General features: G+C 38.4%; 1 protein-coding gene across 1 annotated transcript in view; it reads right to left on the reverse strand.

The window, feature by feature from the left end:
* Positions 1-460: 460 nt before the first annotated feature.
* Positions 461-19,892, reverse strand: part of PCMTD1 (protein-L-isoaspartate (D-aspartate) O-methyltransferase domain containing 1) — a 57,715-nt gene continuing 38,283 nt past the window's right edge. Inside the window, exon 6 of the mRNA XM_089678411.1 lies at positions 461-9,422. Coding sequence (XP_089534537.1) covers positions 9,055-9,422 — 368 coding nt within the window. The 3' untranslated portion in view covers positions 461-9,054. The remainder of the gene's footprint in view (positions 9,423-19,892) is intronic.

Here is a 19,892-nt window from a genome sequence, read left to right on the forward strand (position 1 = left end):
GTTTTAGAATAGTGAAGAACTAAGTGATCCCCAGAATTAGGGCCAAAAGAATTTTGGCTATACTCCTAAGTCTATATGAACAGCAAATCTGCCAAATTGGATAATTTTGTTACAGGTGGAATTTCATAGATTATGACTACTTCAACAGTGAGATCTGTCTTTAATACCTCCCACCTCTGTCTCCATCCACCTCTTGTCATCCCTGTCCACCTCTGCATTTTCCAGCTACCAGTTGATTTTTACAGAATATAAATTAAAGTAAAATAAATCAAACAGAGAGGGTTCGACCCCCTCATACTGGCACAGCAGGTGTGCAGACCCAAGAACCCATGATTAGACTCCACAAGAGGTATGAACAAATGTCAGCTATTTAAACTTTAGCAACTATCAAAACTGAAATATTAATTCTGAGTAAACTGACCCGTTTAACCAAGTAACAAAAAAAAAAAAACACAAGACCTTTTATTTTTATTTTTTTATTGCAATAATGTCCCAATCAACAGCATATGCAAAATGTTTCAATAACCACTTATTTTTTTACTTGCTTTTCTATTTTCATTTAATTCAGCTGTCAAGTTGGTGAAAAGGATGAGACAAGCAATTCTTGAAAATACATATATAAACCAAACATTTAAAAATAGTCATGAAAACATATCTATTAACCGCTTGCAAAGAGTACAATCAAATGAAAGTGCAGTCAGTCTTTCTACAAAAAGCATGTTACAAGTACAATGTACTAACTACCTCGGCTGTCCAACAGGCCCAGAGAACCACACATTAGAAACACCACTACAGGTTTTGAAAATTCTTCATTAAAAGAAAAAGCTGGTATTTAACCTGTTACTGTGAGGAAGTAATTTTATGCTGCTGACATAAGCAATAGAACAGTAATAGGTTCAGGGTAAATATAGCAGCTATGTAGACTATCAGTTTAAAGAAAACAACACACACTATAGAAAGCATGACTAACTGAAGCTACATTTATAAGATTTTTTTCCATATTTTTTAAAATATTTATAGGATTTATCATTTGTAATATAATTCTTTACCCACAGCAGGGTGGAACTAAGTTTATTTGTATGCAAAATTAGCACTATAGGTGTTTGAAATGGGTATTTACATTTAAAACATTTCAATATATTCCCAAAATTGTTATTGTAGTTTGAGTATCAGTAAGAAAGCTATATTTAATGTTGTCAAAATAGATTATGTGTTGGACTATCAACTATCTTTTTTTTTTTTAGCTGGTGATACTATTCTAAAAGGAATGTTTGATATTTGTGCCCAAGCAAAAGAAAAAAGTCAACATAGTTGGTATTTGGTATGTAACAATTCCAGAGATTCTCTGGCTACAGGAAATATAAAATGTTTTCTACTGAAAGGGCTGTGCTACGATAAACAACTAGCCATCAACTTACTAGGGGAGCAGACTTATGTTAAAGCTCAATGGAAGTCTCACACCTTTTTCTTCTCCTTATAGTTCTGTAATACCATACATTATGATTTTTGACTGATTTGCAAGTGGATATACCTTCAAAATCCCTTTTGCATTAGTGGAAATGCGTTTCCTGTCCTCCCACTCCATTGCTCTATGCTGTTATACATGGGTACTGTCCATACTCCTCATTGTCTTTATGCACATGTGCATTGTTAGGGTTCATTCACATCTTTGCAATTCATTAACCACTTGCTTCCCAAGCCTATTCTGACACGTCTCTCCTACATGTAAAAATCATTTTTTTTGCTAGGAAATGACTTGGAACCCCAGAATATTATATGTTTTTTTACGCATAGGCCCTAGAGGATAAAATGGTGGTGTTGCAATTTTTTTTATGTAACACGGTATTTGCACAGCAGTTTTTTTAAACACAATTTTTGGGGAAAAAATACACTTTAATTAGATATTAGATTTAAAAAACTTTTAATTAGATACACATCTCAAGATTTAAAATTGCCTATGGCTCTGGAACGGCGCCAAACTACAATACCTAAAAATATCAATAGGCGATGCTTTAAATGCCTTTACAGGTTACCAGTTTAAAGTCACAGAGCAGGTCTGGTGCTAGAATTTTTGCTCTTGCTCTCACGTCTGCCATGAAACTTCAAATGTGTGGTGCAATCGCCATTTACGTATGAGTGCAGGATTGAGGCATGCATTCTCTTTTGTACACAAGCATGGGGGAATGAGGTTGCTTTAAAAAAAATTAATTTTGATTTTTGTTTTATTTTTACACTGTCTCTTTAAATTTTAATCACTTTTATTGCTGTCATAAGCAATGTAACCATCCCTTATGACAACAATCAGCTTTGACAGGTCCTCTTTACTGAGACATCTGGGGTTTATTAGACCCCAGATGTCTCTTCTGACCTTAATGGCATCACATCAGACTAAGACTGGTCGGATCCGATGCTTGTACACGCTAGTAATAGCTTGTAAACAAAGCACTGAAACTGGAAGTGACATATACAGGTCACTTCTGGTTTCTGATACCATAAAGGTGATCGGAGATGATCAGGATTCTGAACACCTCTATGGTAAGCCAGCGCAACTGCCGGTCTACTGGTGGAATGGGAGAGCCCGAGAGAGCAGTGGAAGGCGGCTAAAATTACTTTTACATTTTATTAAAATTGCCAGCTGAAAAGAAAAATACCAGGATGATGCTTGTAGCTGCAGACATCATCCCAATATAACCCCTTCAACCAGAGGATGTACAGGTACGTCCTTTTGTGGGACGGGGTTAAAGTGGGTTGTGTTAAGGCAGCCCATTCAAATTGTTTGCAATGTGTCACAGAGTATCAAAGAAAAAAAAAAAAAATCAGCATTCCCCATTTTAATAATGCAGTACATCATAATGCATGGTAGTATGTCATCATGCATTGTGGGTTGCTGCTGCACATGTGTTAAGAGTTGCACTGCCTTCAAAATAATTGGCAATGCAAGGTGTTAGTGCACATAGTATGCATTACCACAATGGTGTGAATGGGGCCCTCTGGAAAGAAGGGGCATATCTGACCAAGTCACTTAGCATGCACTGGACAGGCTGGTTAAACTCTGGTGCTGCACAGTTACATTTTCAGACCCAGCGCAACAGTTAAAATAGTTAGAGGTAATACTATGAAAATGGAGATTATTCATACAATTTCTATCTATAAAAACATCTATTTCTGGGACTTCAATTAGGCTTTAAGTGTAGATGTAATACAGTGACTAGACATTTGTTACCATCGATCCAGTGACATGAATACATTCAGATTTATCCCTTCTTATTCTTTCAGAGTCTGTTCTTTGTGAATGCGGATTACACCATAAGATATGTTTACCTCTATGCACTGGCAGAATGTGCCCAACTAATAAAATATTTCTAGTATGCAGAATAGTGAAAACCCCATATTCATCAGATGCAAGTTCAATACAGTGTATTGGTAAACTTCAGCAAATTGTTGCAGCTAACAATACTTCAAGGCGTTAAGGTGTAGGTAATACTACAAGTATGAGAAAGCATGCTTCTTATTTGCAAACACAAACAAAAGTAAATTTCTCCTGAGGGTTAGTAAAGCTTGCCTATTTTTTGCAGTCAACTAATAAATGCATTATAGTGTGCTTGTGTCTAGCAATTATGCCAGCTCATTCTCAGCATTATCCTTAATGTGTGCATTAAATGTATCCACATTCAATAACAATTCTGAATTGTGTTCTTTTTAACTGTATATTTTTTAAAATCAGAAACTGTAGAACAGAATGGAATATCAGTACTCAATTCCTAGTCATAACTGCTCATATCACAATTATTCTCTAACAAACGGACAGACTGCTGAATGAAAAAAGCCTACTTAGGGAGTTTAGCCTCCTTGGTGAACAGGGTAGTGCATACCATGGAGCAAAGCCATGCAAGCACCTGTCTGGAAATAAATAGAAAACATTTCATACTTAGCTGCAGAACTTTTATAACCCTTCTGGAGCCCATTCCCACTTCTGTACCTTACAGACATTAAAAACTGCACTGAACTTGTGGGATCTAAGTCTGTTTTAAATGGTGCAGTTCTGTTCAATCAAGTTTCCTAAATCCTACATGCTGCACTTTAGGTGTATTTAATTACAAATGAGCCTTAATGCAGGGAAAAGAAGCCCATGTACAACATGTTTTATAATTATTTTGTCGTTTACAGGGCCACTTGCTTCTTTTCCACTAAAAAAAAAAGACAAAAAGCAAACATGCATATCACATGCAATGTGCCTAAAATGTACACTAATGCAAGAAAAAACTGCATTACATATTACAAAAAACATTACAAATGCATGCAGTTAAAGCACAGAAGTGTGAATGGGCCTTTATGTAGTAAGAGACAAGGCTTTTTCCTTTGCCTGGTGATAAAGTAGGCAGAAGAGCTTGGGTCAGGGGCGGACTGACAAATCATGGGGCCCCCGGGCAATAGGAGATTATGTGTCCTTGCCCAAACTCAAAAAAGCCTATGAAAAAGGTACCAGGGGCATCTCATGGGGCCCCCTACTGACTCCGGGCCCTCAGGCAGTGCCCGAGTTTCCAAATGGTCAGTCCGCCCCGGCTTGGGTAATTCATTTTGTATACCCTATTTTTCTCAGAAACAAAACTGAAAAAAAGTATTGATCTACGCTTTCACAGAAACTACATATTTCAGCACGTTCCTTTTACTGAAAGAATAACAATACATAATTGGAAGAAATTGATTCAAAACGCTGCCCAGTAATATCATGCAGAATAGGTGTGTTGTGTTAGCTCAGAGGCTGAGTTAATATTACTTTACATCTTCAGTTATAAACTGTCTCTCAGAAAACTGTACAGTTATGTTTAAAATGTCATGGTGTAGAAATTGAAAACATGGTCAACTGGCTTTCTTCAGAAGAGTGAAAAGCTGTATTTGTACAAGCAATTTGTTGCACTCAGACATACTTTCCCACTGTCCACTTCTCTGTGCATGACTGTACTGTGCTCTCTCACACCATGGGGTTGATTAGAGCGTGCAAAATCTAGTGAAGTTCTGCATAGAAACCAAATAGCTTCCAGGTTTTTTTGTCAAAAGCTTAATTGAACAAGCTAAAGTTAGAAGCCGATTGGCTACCATGCACAGCTGCACCAGATTTTGCACTCTCCAGTTTTGGTAAATTAACCCATGTGAGTCTAACATGCTAAAGTGTAAAGCAAAGAAAAGTCCATCTCTGTGCACTACAAGCAACCTATCAGGTCTAGGGTGAATTTGAAAAAATACATCTTTTACATTTAAGTGGATGCTTGAAGCGAACTCTGGTTCACTTTAACTTGATTCACAGCTAAGTAAATCAGGCACTTTGGGAGAACAACAGCTCAATTTATCCACTTGATTAGAGGGAACAAATGTCTAGGTGCATCTGAATAATAAAGATCACCACTTATCTGAATGATAAGATGAAAATAAGCAGATAACTTACAATACATTTAGAGCCTATTTATTGAAAAATGTCACAGACACATTTTCAAACCTTAAGACCACATAACAGCACAAGTTAATGAAAATGCTGCTAAAACCTTTCATTTGCATTGGCACAATGAGCCAACAAAAACAGGCGTTCCGATATGATCTGTTCACTTAAATAGCCTTTACTAAAAAAAAACAAAAATGACTCAAGTCTGCAGCCTTTCTACCCTAGCGATGAACTTGCTGCAACTCCTACCATTGCTGTGACAATGTGTTTGGCTTTTCAGCAGAACTTCTCATATCACCTGCTGAAGTGAGCTCTTTATACAGTATGTTCATTTGAGAAGTCCATTGGAAGATAAGTGATAAAAGTCTCCTGTGCCCTCTATTGGACTTTTAATTGAAATCTATGTGGAGTTTACATAAGCAGGGGACATCAGAAGCTCAGCTAAAAAGCCAAGCTTTGCCTGTCACAAAAGTTCCTACATTAAGAGACCCCCTAATAAGGTCAGAGGACTAGAAATATCCCAAAGGGAACTGAAAGTTACTCCTTCTCCTTTAAGGAAGCCACTAATGGTATACAATGAAAGTCAGTAGTGCAAAAAAACTGTAAATGTACTAAATGATCAAAAGTATGTAGATGCTTGAACATCACACCTACATAAGCTTGGTGAACACCACATTCGAAAACTATGGCTATAACAGCCTCCACTCCTCTCGGAAACTATCTGTGATGTCAAGCACTGATGATGAACGTAAAGACCTGGCTCGAACTGGCACTCCAATTCATCCCAAAGATGTTCAGCATTACTATTATTGTTATAATACAGAATTTATATAGCGCCAACAGTTTGTGCAGCGCTTTACAATGTGAGGGCAAACAGTACAGTTACAATACAATTGAATACAGAAGGAATCGGAGGGCCCTGCTCGCTAGAGCTTACAATCTACAACGGGAGGGTGAAGCGACACAAAAGGTAATAACTGTGGGGGATGAGTCGATAGATAAAATACATGTACAGTTGTTAGGTGAAGGCAGGATAGGCTTCTCTGAAGAGAAAAGTTTTCAGGGATCGCCTAAAAGTGGACAGAGTTGGAGATAGTCGGACAGATTGAGGTAGGAAATTCCATAGGATGGGAGAGGCTCAGGAGAAGTCCTGCAGGCAAGCATGGGAGCAGGTGACAAAGGAACTAGAGAGCAGGAGGTCTTGGGAGGAAGGAGGAGTGCAATTTGGTTGGTATTTTGAGACTAGGTTAGTGATGTAGCTGGGAGCAGAGTTTTGGATGTCTTTGTAAGCTGTTAGTATTTTGAATTTAATTTGTTGGGTGAGTGGCAGCCAATGCAGGGAATGGCAGAGAGGGGTAGCAGACACTGATTGGTTGGTAAGGTGCATGAGTATAACAGCAGCAATCGTGATAAACTGGAGGGGAGAAAGCCTATGTAAAGGTAAGCCAATGAGGGAGTTGCAGTAATCAAGGTGAGAGATTACTTGGGAGTGAATTAGGAGCTTTGTGGTGTCATTGGTTAGGAAGGGGCGTATTTTCGAGATGTTGCGGAGGTTGAGACGGCAAGATTTGGAAAGTGGCTGGATGTGGGGCCGAAAGGAGAGTTCAGAGTCCAGGATTACACCTAGCATTCTGGCATGGGGGGGTGGGTTAATGGTTGTGCCATTGATCTTGATAGAGAAGTTATGGGAAGGGGCATGTGGGGGAGGAAATATTAAGAGCTCGGTTTTGGATAGATTGAGTTTGAGGAAGTGGTGTGACATCTAGACTGATATGTCAGTCAGTAAGTTAGTGATACGCGAGGAGACTGTTGTTGTGAGCTGAGCGGTCGAGAGATAGATTTGGGTGTCGTCAGCGTAGAAATGATATTGAAAGCCATGGGAGGCTATCAGCTGACCCAGGGAGGAGGTGTAGATTGAGAATAGGAGAAGTCTGAGAACATAACCTGGCGGGACCCCAAACGGAAAAGGGAAGAGGAGAGGAGGAAGTAGAATTGACACTGAAGGTGCGGTGGGATAGGTAGGATGAGAACCAACGAAGAGCACAGTCACAGATACCAAGGAAGTAAAGTTTTTTGAGGAGGAGGCGGTGGTCTACAATATCAAAGGCAGCTGAGAGGTCCAGAAGTAGGAGTACAGAATAGTGTTCATTGGTTTTTGCTGTCAGTAGGGTTGTGATCAGGACTCTGTGCAGGCCTCTTGAAATTCTCCACCCTAAACTCGTCAAACTATGTCTTTATGGACCTGCTTTGTGCAAAGTCATGTTGGAAAAGAAAAAGGCTTTCCCTATAATGTTGCTACAAGGCAGGGTGTGCACAATTGTTTAAATATCTGTATTAACAGAATCCCACATAGGAAACAGTGGATCTCAATAATTTGGAGGGTTGTTCACATACACTTTCCTATATAACAGGTGTGATGATTAGCTGTTCACAAACTTTTGGATACATAGTGTATGTCAATATAGCAGTCTGCTTATGTTGTTTTTACAGTAACACATTTGCAGATCTTTAAACTCAGGTGAGTCAGACACTCTTAAAAAGATTACAACAAGACTAATGAGGCCTTCACTATTCATACCTTGCTTCATGGCGCATTACCACTTGTTGAATTACAAAATTTCAGAAACAATTACTGCAGCAAATGCAGTTGTTTCACATTCTAGAATTTAAAGATGACCAAACATGAACAGGCATTTATAATGGATAACAAACACATGCAGTGTCTAGTTCCATTACCTACAAAACCAGCCTCTTATAGTATTTTGTTCCAGAAGGAGTCCATCCAATGACTAAATTTACTCTCATGTTCTCGTTACATGGAACATTAGGTCTATATCAAAAAAGGTTATTTTTTTTTACTTAACATACATTTTCTCTTACATGAGAAAAAAAAAAAAAAAAAACAACCAGATGGAATATCATGAAAATATAACTAATGGAGCACAGTGAAATGTCTACTGAAAACTCCCTTAATTACAGCAAACAACAAATATTTTACCACTATAAAACTGGATATTCATAGATATCCACTGAAGAGTTCAACAAATTGGTTATACGGAACACACATAGAATTGATTACTTTAAAGAAGATTGTAACGAGCAACAATTTCTTCAAAAGGCAGCACAATTTCCTTATCTGACACTTTTCAGCAATCACACAGTTTGTGGCATCCACAAAATGTTATCATGCTAATCTTTTACAATTGCTTTCAACTGTGATATATAAACAAATGTTTAAAAAGTGAAACAGAATGGAATGTTTCAATGTGACTGAAGCATCTTCGATGGCTATATAAGCCAACTACTATTCACTTGGACCTGTCTGAAGTGTGCTTTGTCCTGTATCTTAACTCAGGGCTACAGAAGTTCTTTCCAAATTGCAAGCTATGTTACAAAGTGATAACTTGCTACACTAAAAATGTGTGTATTCTGTATCTGAAAATGTAGAGAAAATAGAGAAATTCTACAAAAAAAAAGCTTAATGGAGTCTAGACAGTTTTAGGTGTCCACTGAAACTGTCACTAAAAGGTTTAACTGCCAAATAGTTTATTAACAAATGCTACATTTTCAAGAAAGAAATGAAATCAGCAGGCATTACAGTTTTAGTTTCACATATATCATTTCTCTCTGTAGTAGGTCAAGTATGCCTTTAAAGATTCAGGGAGAGGTAAACTCAGAATTTTCTCCCGAAGAAGATTTGGTGGAGGTTCCTCGGCTTTCAGTGCCTCATTATGATCCTTCTCTTCTTCTTTACTGTCCTCATCAATTTTTTCATCGTCGTCGCTATCTAAGGCTTGGGGAATAAGTTGGTTTCCTACAAATACATAGGTGTTTATGCGGCGCCTGCGGCACCGCCTCCTTTTTCGCTTTGGGGGTGCCTTTGGAGGTATACCTTTGGCCTGCATCTCCTCATTTATGCAGTTTCTAAGTGTGCGACGAATATAGATGCGGGCCAAGTCCTGAAGGCTCCTGACATTGCACGCAGCTGTTTAAAAGAAATTAAATTATGCTTACAGTAGAAAGTCGTTCATATTGCCACAAAGTATTACAGTACAGAATATTCAGGCAGTCTGCTTATATTTCATATACCATAGACAACCACTCTACAGTGCCTTGAAAAAGTATTCATACTCCTTGAAATTTTCCACATTTTGTCATGTTACAACCAAAAATGTAAATGTATTTTATTTGGATTTTATTTGACAGAACAACACAAAGTGACATATAATTGTGAAGTGGAAGGAAAATGATAAATGGTTTTCAAAAATTTTTACAAATAAATATCTGAAAAGTGTGGGGTGTATTTGTATTCAGCCCCCTTTACTCTGATACCCCTAACTGAAATCTAATGGAACCAATTCCACCTGTGTGTAATTTAATCTCAGTATAAGAACAGCTGTCCTATGAAGCCCTCAGAGGTATGTAAGAAAACATTAGTAAACAAACAGCATCATGAAGGCCAAGGAATGCACCAGACAGGCCAGGGATAAAGTTGTGAAGTTTAAAGCAGGGTTAGCATATAAAAAAATATCCCAAGCTTTGAACATTTCACAGAGCACTGTTCAATCCATCATCCGAAAATGGAAAGAGTATGGCAGAACTGTAAACCTACTAAGACATGGCCGTCCACCTAAACTGACAGGCTGGGCAAGGAAAGCATTAATCAGAGAAGCAGCCAAGAGACCCACAGTAACTCTGGAGGAGCTGCAGAGATCCACAACTCCACATCCAAGAAAGCCATTGTTGAAAGAAAGCCATTTGTAGTTTGCGAGAAGCCATGTGGGGGACACAGCAAACATGTGAAAGAAGGTAGTCTGGTCAGATGAGCCAAAATTGAACTGTTTGCAAAACTCTGTGTGGCGGAAAACTAACACCACATATCACCCTGAACATACCATCCCCACCGTGAAACATTGTGGTGGCAGCATCATGTTGTGAGGATGCTTTTCTACAGCAGGGACAGGGAAGCTGATCAGAGTTGATGGGTAGATGGATGGAGCCAAATACAGGGCAATCTTAGAAGAAAATCTGATAGAGTCTGCAAAAGACTTGAAAATGGGGCAGAGGTTCACCTTACAGCAGGATAACAACCCTAAACATACAGTAAAAGCTAAAATGGAATGGTTTAGATCAAAGCATATTCATGTGTTAGAATGGCCCAGTCAAAGTCCAGACCTAAATCCAATTGGGAATCTGCAGTAAGACTAAAAATTGCTCTTCACAGATGTTCTCCTTTCAATATGAAAGAGCTTGAGCTATTTTTCAAAGACGAATGGGCAAAAATGTCACTCTCCAGATGTGCAAATCTGGTAGAGACATACCCAAAAAGACTTGCAGCTGTAATTGCAGTGAAAGGAGGTTGTACAAAGTTTTGACTCGGGGGGAGGAACACAAATGCACGCCACACTTTTCAGAAACAGTGGATATAAATAGTCTACATACCCTGTTAAAATGTCAGGTTTCTGTGATGTAAAAAAATTAGACTAAAGATAAATAAATTTCAGAACTTTTTTCACCATTAATGTGACCTACAAACTGTACAGTAAACATAAAAAACCTAAAATAATGTGGTTGCATAAGTGTGCACACCCTCTTATAACTGAGGATGTAGTTGTGTTCAGAATTAAGCAATCACATTCAAAATCATGTTAAATAGGAGTCAGTACACACCTGCCAACATTTAAAGAGCCTCTGATTAATCCCAAATAAAGTTCAGCTGTTCTAGTAGGTATTTCCTGACATTTTCTTAGTCACATCCTACAGCAAAATCCATGGTCTGCAGAGAGCTTCCAAAGCATCAGAGAGATCTCATTGTCAAAAGGTATCAGTCAGGAGAAGGGTACTAAAGAAGGCATTAGATATACCATGAAACACAGCGCAGATAGTTATCAAGTAGAGAAAATATGGCACAACAGTGACATTACCAAGAACTGGACGTCCCTCCAAAATTGATGAAAAAACGAGAAGAAAACTGGTCTGGGAGGCAGCCAACAGGCCTACAGCAACATAAAGAAGCTGCAGGAATATCTGGCAAGTACTGGCTGTGTGGTACATGTAAAATCTTCCGTATTCTTCATATGTCTGGGCTATGGGGTAGATTAGCAAGATGGAAGCCTTTTTTTAGGAAGAAAAACATCCAAGCCTGTCTAAATTTTGCAAAAACACATCTGAAGTCTCCCAAAAGCATGTGGAAAATGTGTTATGGTCTGATGAAACCAAGGTTGAACTTTTTGGCCACAATTCCAAAAGATATGTTTGGCGCAAAAACACACATCACCGAAAGAACACCATACCCACCAGTGAAGCATGGTGGTGGCAGCATCATGCTTTGGGGCTGTTTTTCTTCAGCTGGAACTAGGGCCTTAGTCAAGGTAGAGGGAATTATGAAGTTCCAAATACCAGTCAATATTGGTACAAAACCTTCAGGCTTCTGCTAGAAAGCTGAACATGAAGAGGAACTTCATCTTTCAGCATGACAACGACCCAAAGCATTCATCCAAATCAATAAAGGAATGGCTTCACCAGAAGAGGATTAAAGTTTTGGAATGGCCCAGCCAGAGCCCAGACCTGAATCCAATTGAAAATCTGTGAGGTGGTTTGAAGAGGGCTGTGCACAGGAGATGCCCTCGCAATGACAGATTTGGAATATTTTTGCAAGGAAGCTCGAGCAAATATTGCCAAGTCAAGATGTGCCATGCTGATAGACTCAAAAAGACTGAGTACTGGAATCAAATCAAAAGGTGCTTCAACAAAGTATTAGTTTAAGGTTGTGCACACTTATGCAACCATATTATTTTATTTTTATATTTTTAAATAAATTGTTACTTCCTTCCACCTAAAAGATTTCAGTTTGTTGTTCAACTGAGTTGTACAGTTTATAGGTTACATTTAAGGTGGAAAAAGTTCTGAAATTATTTATCTTTGTCTCATTTTTTTTTTTACATCACAGAAACCTGGCGTTTTAGCAGGGCTGTGACGACTTTTTATTATTTTTTTATTAATATTTTATTAAAATTTTTACATTTCATCTTTTCCATCAATAAAAACAACATCTTTTATGCGACTATTTTCACCCAAATACAAAAATACAAAAACTCCCCCCTACCCCCCCCCCCTCCCAATTCATATCTCCCCTTCCCTCCCCCCCCCCCCCCCCCTCCACTCAGCATCCTTCCCCTCTCTTTTATAGTCCTAGGGTTTTCTTCCATTCCTGTTTCCTATATGCTTTCAATTAATTTAACCTTCTTAAACTCCTCCCATTTTTTCCATTTTTCATGAAACCACTCCATTTTATCCTCATCAATATGGTATAGTTCCTCCATTCTATATATCTGATCTACCTTTCTTATTCAATCCGTTGTTTTTGGTACTTCTTGTTTCCTCCAAAACTTAGGAATCAAACTTTTTTCTGCATTAATATATTGCAATAACCCATATTTTTTATATTTTTCAACCGTTAGCTCTGTTCCATGTAAAAGACATATCTCTGGTTCTTTTGGCATTTTTATCCCAGTTATTTCCTTTATCTGGAGGATTATTTCTTCCCAATATTTTTGGATCTTATAACACTCCCACCAAATGTGACCTACTGTGCCCTGTTCCCCACATCCCCTACAACATAATGGTGATTTATCCTTATTTTGTTTGTGTACTATATTTGGTGTCATATACCACCTTGCTAAACATTTATAATTCATCTCTAAATCCTTCATACTTATATTACAGTGTGTTAACTTATACATCTTTTTTTGTTTCTCTTCCTCTATCCTTATTCCTAATTCCCTTTCCCATCTCTCCATATATGCGGGGACCGTGTTTGTTGCTAACTTAGTAAAAATGTTATATATTTTCAAAGTTGCGTGGTTCCCATCCCCCCATGTACTAAACAAAAGTTCAAATGGATTCCAATTTCCTTTTTTCCTTAAAGGCCTAGGGAGTTTTTCTACAAAATGTTTCATTTGTAAATGCCGCCACTTATCTACTTTAATGAACAGCTCCTTATTCTTTTTCATTTCCGCTAGGGGACAGATTTCCTCTCCTTTCATTAAATCTCTCAATTGTGCATTTCCTTTTTTTATCCATCTCCCAGCAACCTTTTCATTCCCCGGTGGGAAGAAATCTGTGTTTACGATAGGCATCAACAATGAGTTAAATTCCCATCCCATCTGTTTGTGCATTATGTCCCACACTTTCAAAACAATACTTGTGCTGTCTTTCATTCCACGACAATGAGGTGGTAACCATATTATCTTACTCAAATGTGTTTTACTTACTGTGTTTTCTATACTTATCCAACTTTTCCCCTGTGCATTGTGTGCCCAGTCAAAAATTCGAGCTACCAATACTGAATTAAAATATCTTTTAAAATGTCCTGGCAGCTTTATTGGGGTCATCTGGAATTTATATAGAATTTTTGGAACAATTACAATCTTAATTAGGTTTATTCGTCCTATCCAAGATATTCCACCTGTCCCAAGTTTTCTCATTTCATCTCTGATGTTATTTAATAATGGGACATAATTTGCTTTATATAAATTCTTTAAGGATATGGTTGAATTTATTCCCAAATATTTTAGTTCTTTTTCCTTCCAAGAAAAAGAAAACTCTTTGTAAAGCCTTTTTCTCTCTTCTCGGAAGATTTATGTTCAAGATTTCTGTTTTAGTTGGGTTAATCATTAGGTTAGACAGCTCCCCATATTCCTTCAGTGTTTTTATTAAATTGGGTAATGTTATCCTTGAGTTACCTACATAAAACAGCTGATCGTCGGCATACGCCGCTACTTTATGTTCTGTCTCTCCTATACAAATTCCCTTAATATATGTGTTTTTCCTTATTTTTGCTAAGAGGGATTCTAAGGACAGGACAAACAGCAAAGGTGACAATGGACATCCCTGACGGGTCCCGTTGTACATCTTAAATCTCTCTGATATTTCCCCATTTACCTTTATTGCCGCACATGGTTGACTATACAATTTCCCTATCCATATTCTCATTCTAGGGCCCATTCCCAGAACTTTCAATGTATCCAACATATACCCCAAATTTAATCTATCAAACACTTTCTCAGCATTCACGAACAATAGCAAAACAGGGACTTTTTCTATTTTACTTCTTTGTATAATCAATAATGATCTTAATCCATGATCCCTACCCTCTCTCCCAGGGACAAACCCCACTTGATCTATATGGATCCACTCCAGCATTAAATCCTTTAGCCTTTTTGCTAACTCTTTTGCATATAATTTAGTGTCTATATTTAGTAAGGATATCGGTCTACAGCTAGAACACTGTGTCCTATCTTTCCATTCTTTTGGTATTATTGTAATATGCGCTTGTAGGGATTCCTACTCTCATTTCCATCTCCCCTCCCTATGCATTCATATATAAACTCAATTTAGGTATCAATTGTTCTTTAAATTTCTTACAGTATCTCACAGTATACCCATCCGGTCCCGGACTTTTCCCTGCCATAGTAATCTTCAATGCACAATGGTATTTCTTCTGCTGATATTGATCTCTAAACTTTTGCAATATTTTTGGTAGAGTATTTTAGTTCTCCTTTATTATCTCTTACTTTCTCTATATAGTTCTTACCTTTCTTTTTTCTTTGGGCTCTCATTAAATATTTTCCTGGTCTATCTCCCTACCGTTATCTTTCACTAATCATCTTATTAAACACTTTTCTCTTTTCTTCCTCCATTAAATTGTTTAGTTCTTCGCGTTTTTCCATTACACACTGCTTAGTCTGTTTTGTTATTTTCTTTTTATGTACCTGTTCTAATTCAAATAAATTCTCTAAGAAGCGTGTTAATTCCCTCTTTCCTTTTTCTTTTGCGCTCCAATCGCTATTAAGATTCCTCTAATATAGGACTTATGGGCTTCCCACACCGTCACTACAGACACCTCCTCAGTCTCATTTCTTTCAAAATATTGTTCTATTTCTCTTTTAATTGTCTGTTCCGTCTCCTGATCCTGAAGTATCTCATTTAATCTCCACGTGTTACTCTTTTTATGCTCTTTTCCCCATATAAGCCTCAATGTGACAGGTGCATGATCCGATAATGTTATAACTTCTATTTTTGCTTTCACCAAAGACTCAATAAGTCTGTGATCTAGCAATATGTATCCAATCTTGAGTACGTCTCATGTGCATGAGAATAGAATGTATAGTCTCTATCTTTCAGATTTTTAATTCTCCAACTATCCACAAACTGACGTTGTATTGTCTTGCCTAATACTTTCAAGTATTTATTGCCCTCTCTTAGCACATGTGACATTGTATCCATCTGTGGTTCCATGCAACAGTTAAAATCTCCTGCCACAATTAGTTTACCTTTTTTAAAATCTAAAAGTTCCTTCAGTATGTTCTTAGATAGACCTCAGGTTTTTTATTAGGGCAATATATTTGCCAATGTACATTCTACCTCTTGCAATTTCCCCTTTAAAAATAAAAATATCCCCTCTGGATCCTCCAATTTGTCTTCCAAACTAAACCTTATATTCTTTGCAAACCCAATTGCTACTCCTTTTGCACGTTTAGTTGGGGAGTCTGCATAGCACCATATTGGGTAGAGCCTAGAATATAACTTCACATTAGTTTTCTGTATTAAATGAGTTTCCTGTATAAACACTACCTCAATAGATCTTTTTTGTATTTCTCTAAGTATCTTAAATATTTTCTACGGACTATTTAACCCTTTGACATTATACATCATAAAATTAACCTCCTCCATTACTATAAATTTTTCCGTTCTTTCTTTTCCAAGGATTCTCCTTTTTCTATCTCCTCTTCTTTGGCTGAGTGTCATCCTTATCCCTCCCTCTGCCCTCCACCCCCCCAAATCCCAACTCACTCCCCTCCCTATCCCCTAGACTACCTTTTTGCCTACAAATCATTTATAGTCCTAATCTCACTTTTGATTCGACTTTAAGGTTGTACTCCGACTATGTACAATTCACCAGCTACCTATCGTCCTTCATGCCCTGCCATTCTCTATATCCATAGGTAAGTCTCCAGCCACCCACCGGAGTGGGAGGGCTGAAGGGAGAGAGAAAGAGGGGCGGGTAGAGGAAAAAAAACCCCTCTCCTCTTCCCTCTCCCCTCCACTCTAATTTTTTCTTATAGCTACCTGACTGTCCTCTTTTCCAATAGCCCATATCTCTCTTTCATCTTCTTCCCACCCAGGTATCTCTATTCTCTGCAAATCAAGTCTCACATGAAAGTCTCTCATCTCTTCAGGAAATCTCAGTCTTGCTGTACACCCATTTTTCCATCCGATTAAACACTACGGAAAGCCCCATCTATATTGCACATATTGCCTCCTCATCTGCTCCAACAATGGTCTCAAGGATCTCCTTCTTGTCAATGTCTCTGCAGCCAAATCTGCAAAAATCTGAATATTTATTTCTCCATATTTAATTACTGTTCTTCCTTCGATCTTCTTCCATATCTCTTCTCTATCTCCATAATTATTAAATTATACAATTATATCTCTCGGCCTTTCTTTACCCTTTTCTTGTTGGAGCTTTCCTATTCTATATACACCGTCCAGTTTAAGAGTCTCTGATGCAGATCTATCCATTATAGTGTTCAACATTTTACATATTATACCCAATAAATCTTCTCCATGTGAAATCTCTGGTACTCCTCGAGTCCTTAGATTACTTCTCCTATCCCTATTTTCTTGATCCTCTATTTTATATAGCAGCTTTCTTTGTTCTTTTCTCATTTCTATCGTCCATTTTTCTAATTTCAGAATATTTTGAGCCTTTTTATTCACTCTTCCTTCCGTCTCTTCCACTCTTGTTAACATTTGCCCCAGGTATTATCACCATCTCTTGTTTTATTGATTTTTCAAGACCTTTAAACATTTCTGCCATTTATTTTTTATTTGGCATCTGTAGGTCGCTTTCTTGTTCTCCCACCACCACTCTTTCACTCGTTGACCACTATTAGCCATTCCCAGGGATAGTCTAAGACTGTCCTCCACACTGATTTCCAGCTCACTCCTTTCACTTATTCCTTGTTGTCTTTCTGCGGTCAAATTCCCCTGTGAGGGTATATATTTTTTAATTGTACCTGTTAGGGAACCCTTGGGCCCACTTCCTTTGGCCACTTTATTTTTCATGCCGCTGTAAAGCTTAATTCCCCTATCCAAGTTCTGGGGGGGTGAGGGGGTTTCCTCTTCCTTTATTGTCCCTTCGCTTGTCACTTTAAATTTCCCTCTGCCCACTTCTATAGGTCTTGTGCTATAATGATTTTTGTCCTCCTTTTCTCCTGGACCCCCTGGATAGTCTCCCCCCCCCCCCAATTTCACAGTACAGTTCAGCTCCTTTCCATACAGTTCCACTCACCCTCCTGTTGTCTTCTCACTTTTTTGGAATGGCTTCTGGCTCTTCCCTCTGGGGGCTGCGTTCCCCACAGCCCCTTTACTTAGAATGCCGCTTTTCTTGTTTAATGGGCGACTCTCCCCGCAGGGTCCTTTACTTTCCCGGTCCTGTATGTGTCTGTATGAATGGGGGATCACATACAAGCCTCCTATGCCCGAGGAGAGTGCCTGCATCTTCCTCCGTCTGTAGTTGCCGGTCGGCTTCTCCTCCTCCAAGTACTCCTTTGCGGGAGGTCGCCCCCACTTCCAGACTCCAGACCACCCACCGCTCCGGACGGAGATCGTAGTCGTCCCACCGCGGTGGATGTCGGGCACTCCATCCACCTCTCCAGCCGGCTCGTTCCACAGTTCTCTCTGGGCCTCCAAACCCCCCCTCTCACAGGTAGGTCTCTGGGCACTTTGCGGGCATCATTTGGCAGCCTTGGCAGGACACTTGCGGTGCAGGCAGCTGGCTATTGGGGAGCTCTCACGTCGAGCTCTCCTTCACCGCCATAGTCAGGCTCCTTCCTCCTTGATTGCTATTATATGGCTTTTTTTTATCCACTTTTTATATCCACTGTATTTATTTGTAAAAAATGTTGAAAACCATTTATCATTTTCCTTCCACTTCACAATTATGTGCCACTTTGTGTTGGTCTATCATTTAAAATCCCAATAAAATACATTTACGTTTTTGGTTGTAACATGACAAAATGTGGAAAATGTGGGGTATGAATACTTTTTCAAGACACCATAACGGTCAACATTCCCAGTTAAACCATACATTATTATTTGAAAATAAAGACCACCCAAAAACTTAAATTTAGCTGAGTTTAGGGTGATTAGAGCACATGGTAATACATTCTTCTGTGAGACATATTAAAGCGAGCTTAAAACAGGAGTTTTCTCTATCATTTGAGTCTCACGCTACCTGTAGCTATAAGGGCCGGTTCACACCATGGAAACGCAGACCAGATGAGGTCAATGCGTTTCTGCATGCACATCTTTGACGTGTTCCAGTGTGTTTCCCCCCCCCCCTCATTTTGTTCAATTTCAATAGGGACATGTGCATTTTTGGTGCGATCCAGTGCAAATTTGTATGCGTTGTACCGCATTCCAGTAGTTATGGGCAGGAAAAATGCAGCCTGTTATACTTTTTTCTGCAAACTGGAATGCCCTAGAGCTGTAAGTACTGATGTGAACTATGACGTTGACAACCATATAACCTATTTTCTGTGCACCTTGGATGCAGAAAAAAGCACACTTAAACGCATGTAGTGTGAACTGGCCCTTAAACAATTCCTCACCTCACTGTGTGAACACTTGCATTTTAACATCAACATTTTCAAAACCAAAAGGTAATTAAAATATAAAAATCTATTATGGATGTGTAAGTATGAATTACTTTCTAACACAGAATATCTAGACTCATTTCTATGGCTGTTTAGAATTTTAGACTATATCATTCTACATTGTAAGATGATGAATACTTTCAACTAGCACACCAATATGGCAGAAGCAACTGGAAAATCAACCATTAAGAGGTAACCCTCCACAGCTAAAAAGAGAAAGACAATCCCCACGGACAGGAAAAAAATGGTGCTGCTGGTGCGGGTCAAGGAGAAAGACAGCAGTTGATGCATGGGGCATAAGGTAACCTCATTTGAGGTTAGTAATCATGTAACATTTTGAATATTTTAATTATTCCTTGCTGAGAGATGTGTGGCAAACTGTGCAAGACCTAACATTTGGTCTACTTTAAAAATGTTATCTGTATTTACTGTATGCCTGCCGTATGTATAATGATACAATTGTTCTATATGACAAATTTTTGATGAAAGAAATGTATGTTTCAAAACAAATAAGTGATTTGATCAATAAAGCGGAATTTTTACTGACAACAGAATCAGTCATGGCGAAAAATCATATTTCACCAAATCTTTTTATTTGTGGTTTCAAACCATTTAAACTGTCAGACTACTGAATCAATGATTGATATTTTTCATTGTGTATATAGCCAGCGTTAAAAGGGACTTTATCACAGACAACATGTAGTTAGACAGCCATTACAAGTGCCTACCTTATA

The sequence above is a fragment of the Staurois parvus genome, unplaced genomic scaffold (genome assembly GCF_062004578.1).
Source record: "Staurois parvus isolate SC_StPar_1 unplaced genomic scaffold, SC_StPar_1.0 ptg000205l, whole genome shotgun sequence".
Taxonomy (NCBI): domain Eukaryota; kingdom Metazoa; phylum Chordata; class Amphibia; order Anura; family Ranidae; genus Staurois; species Staurois parvus.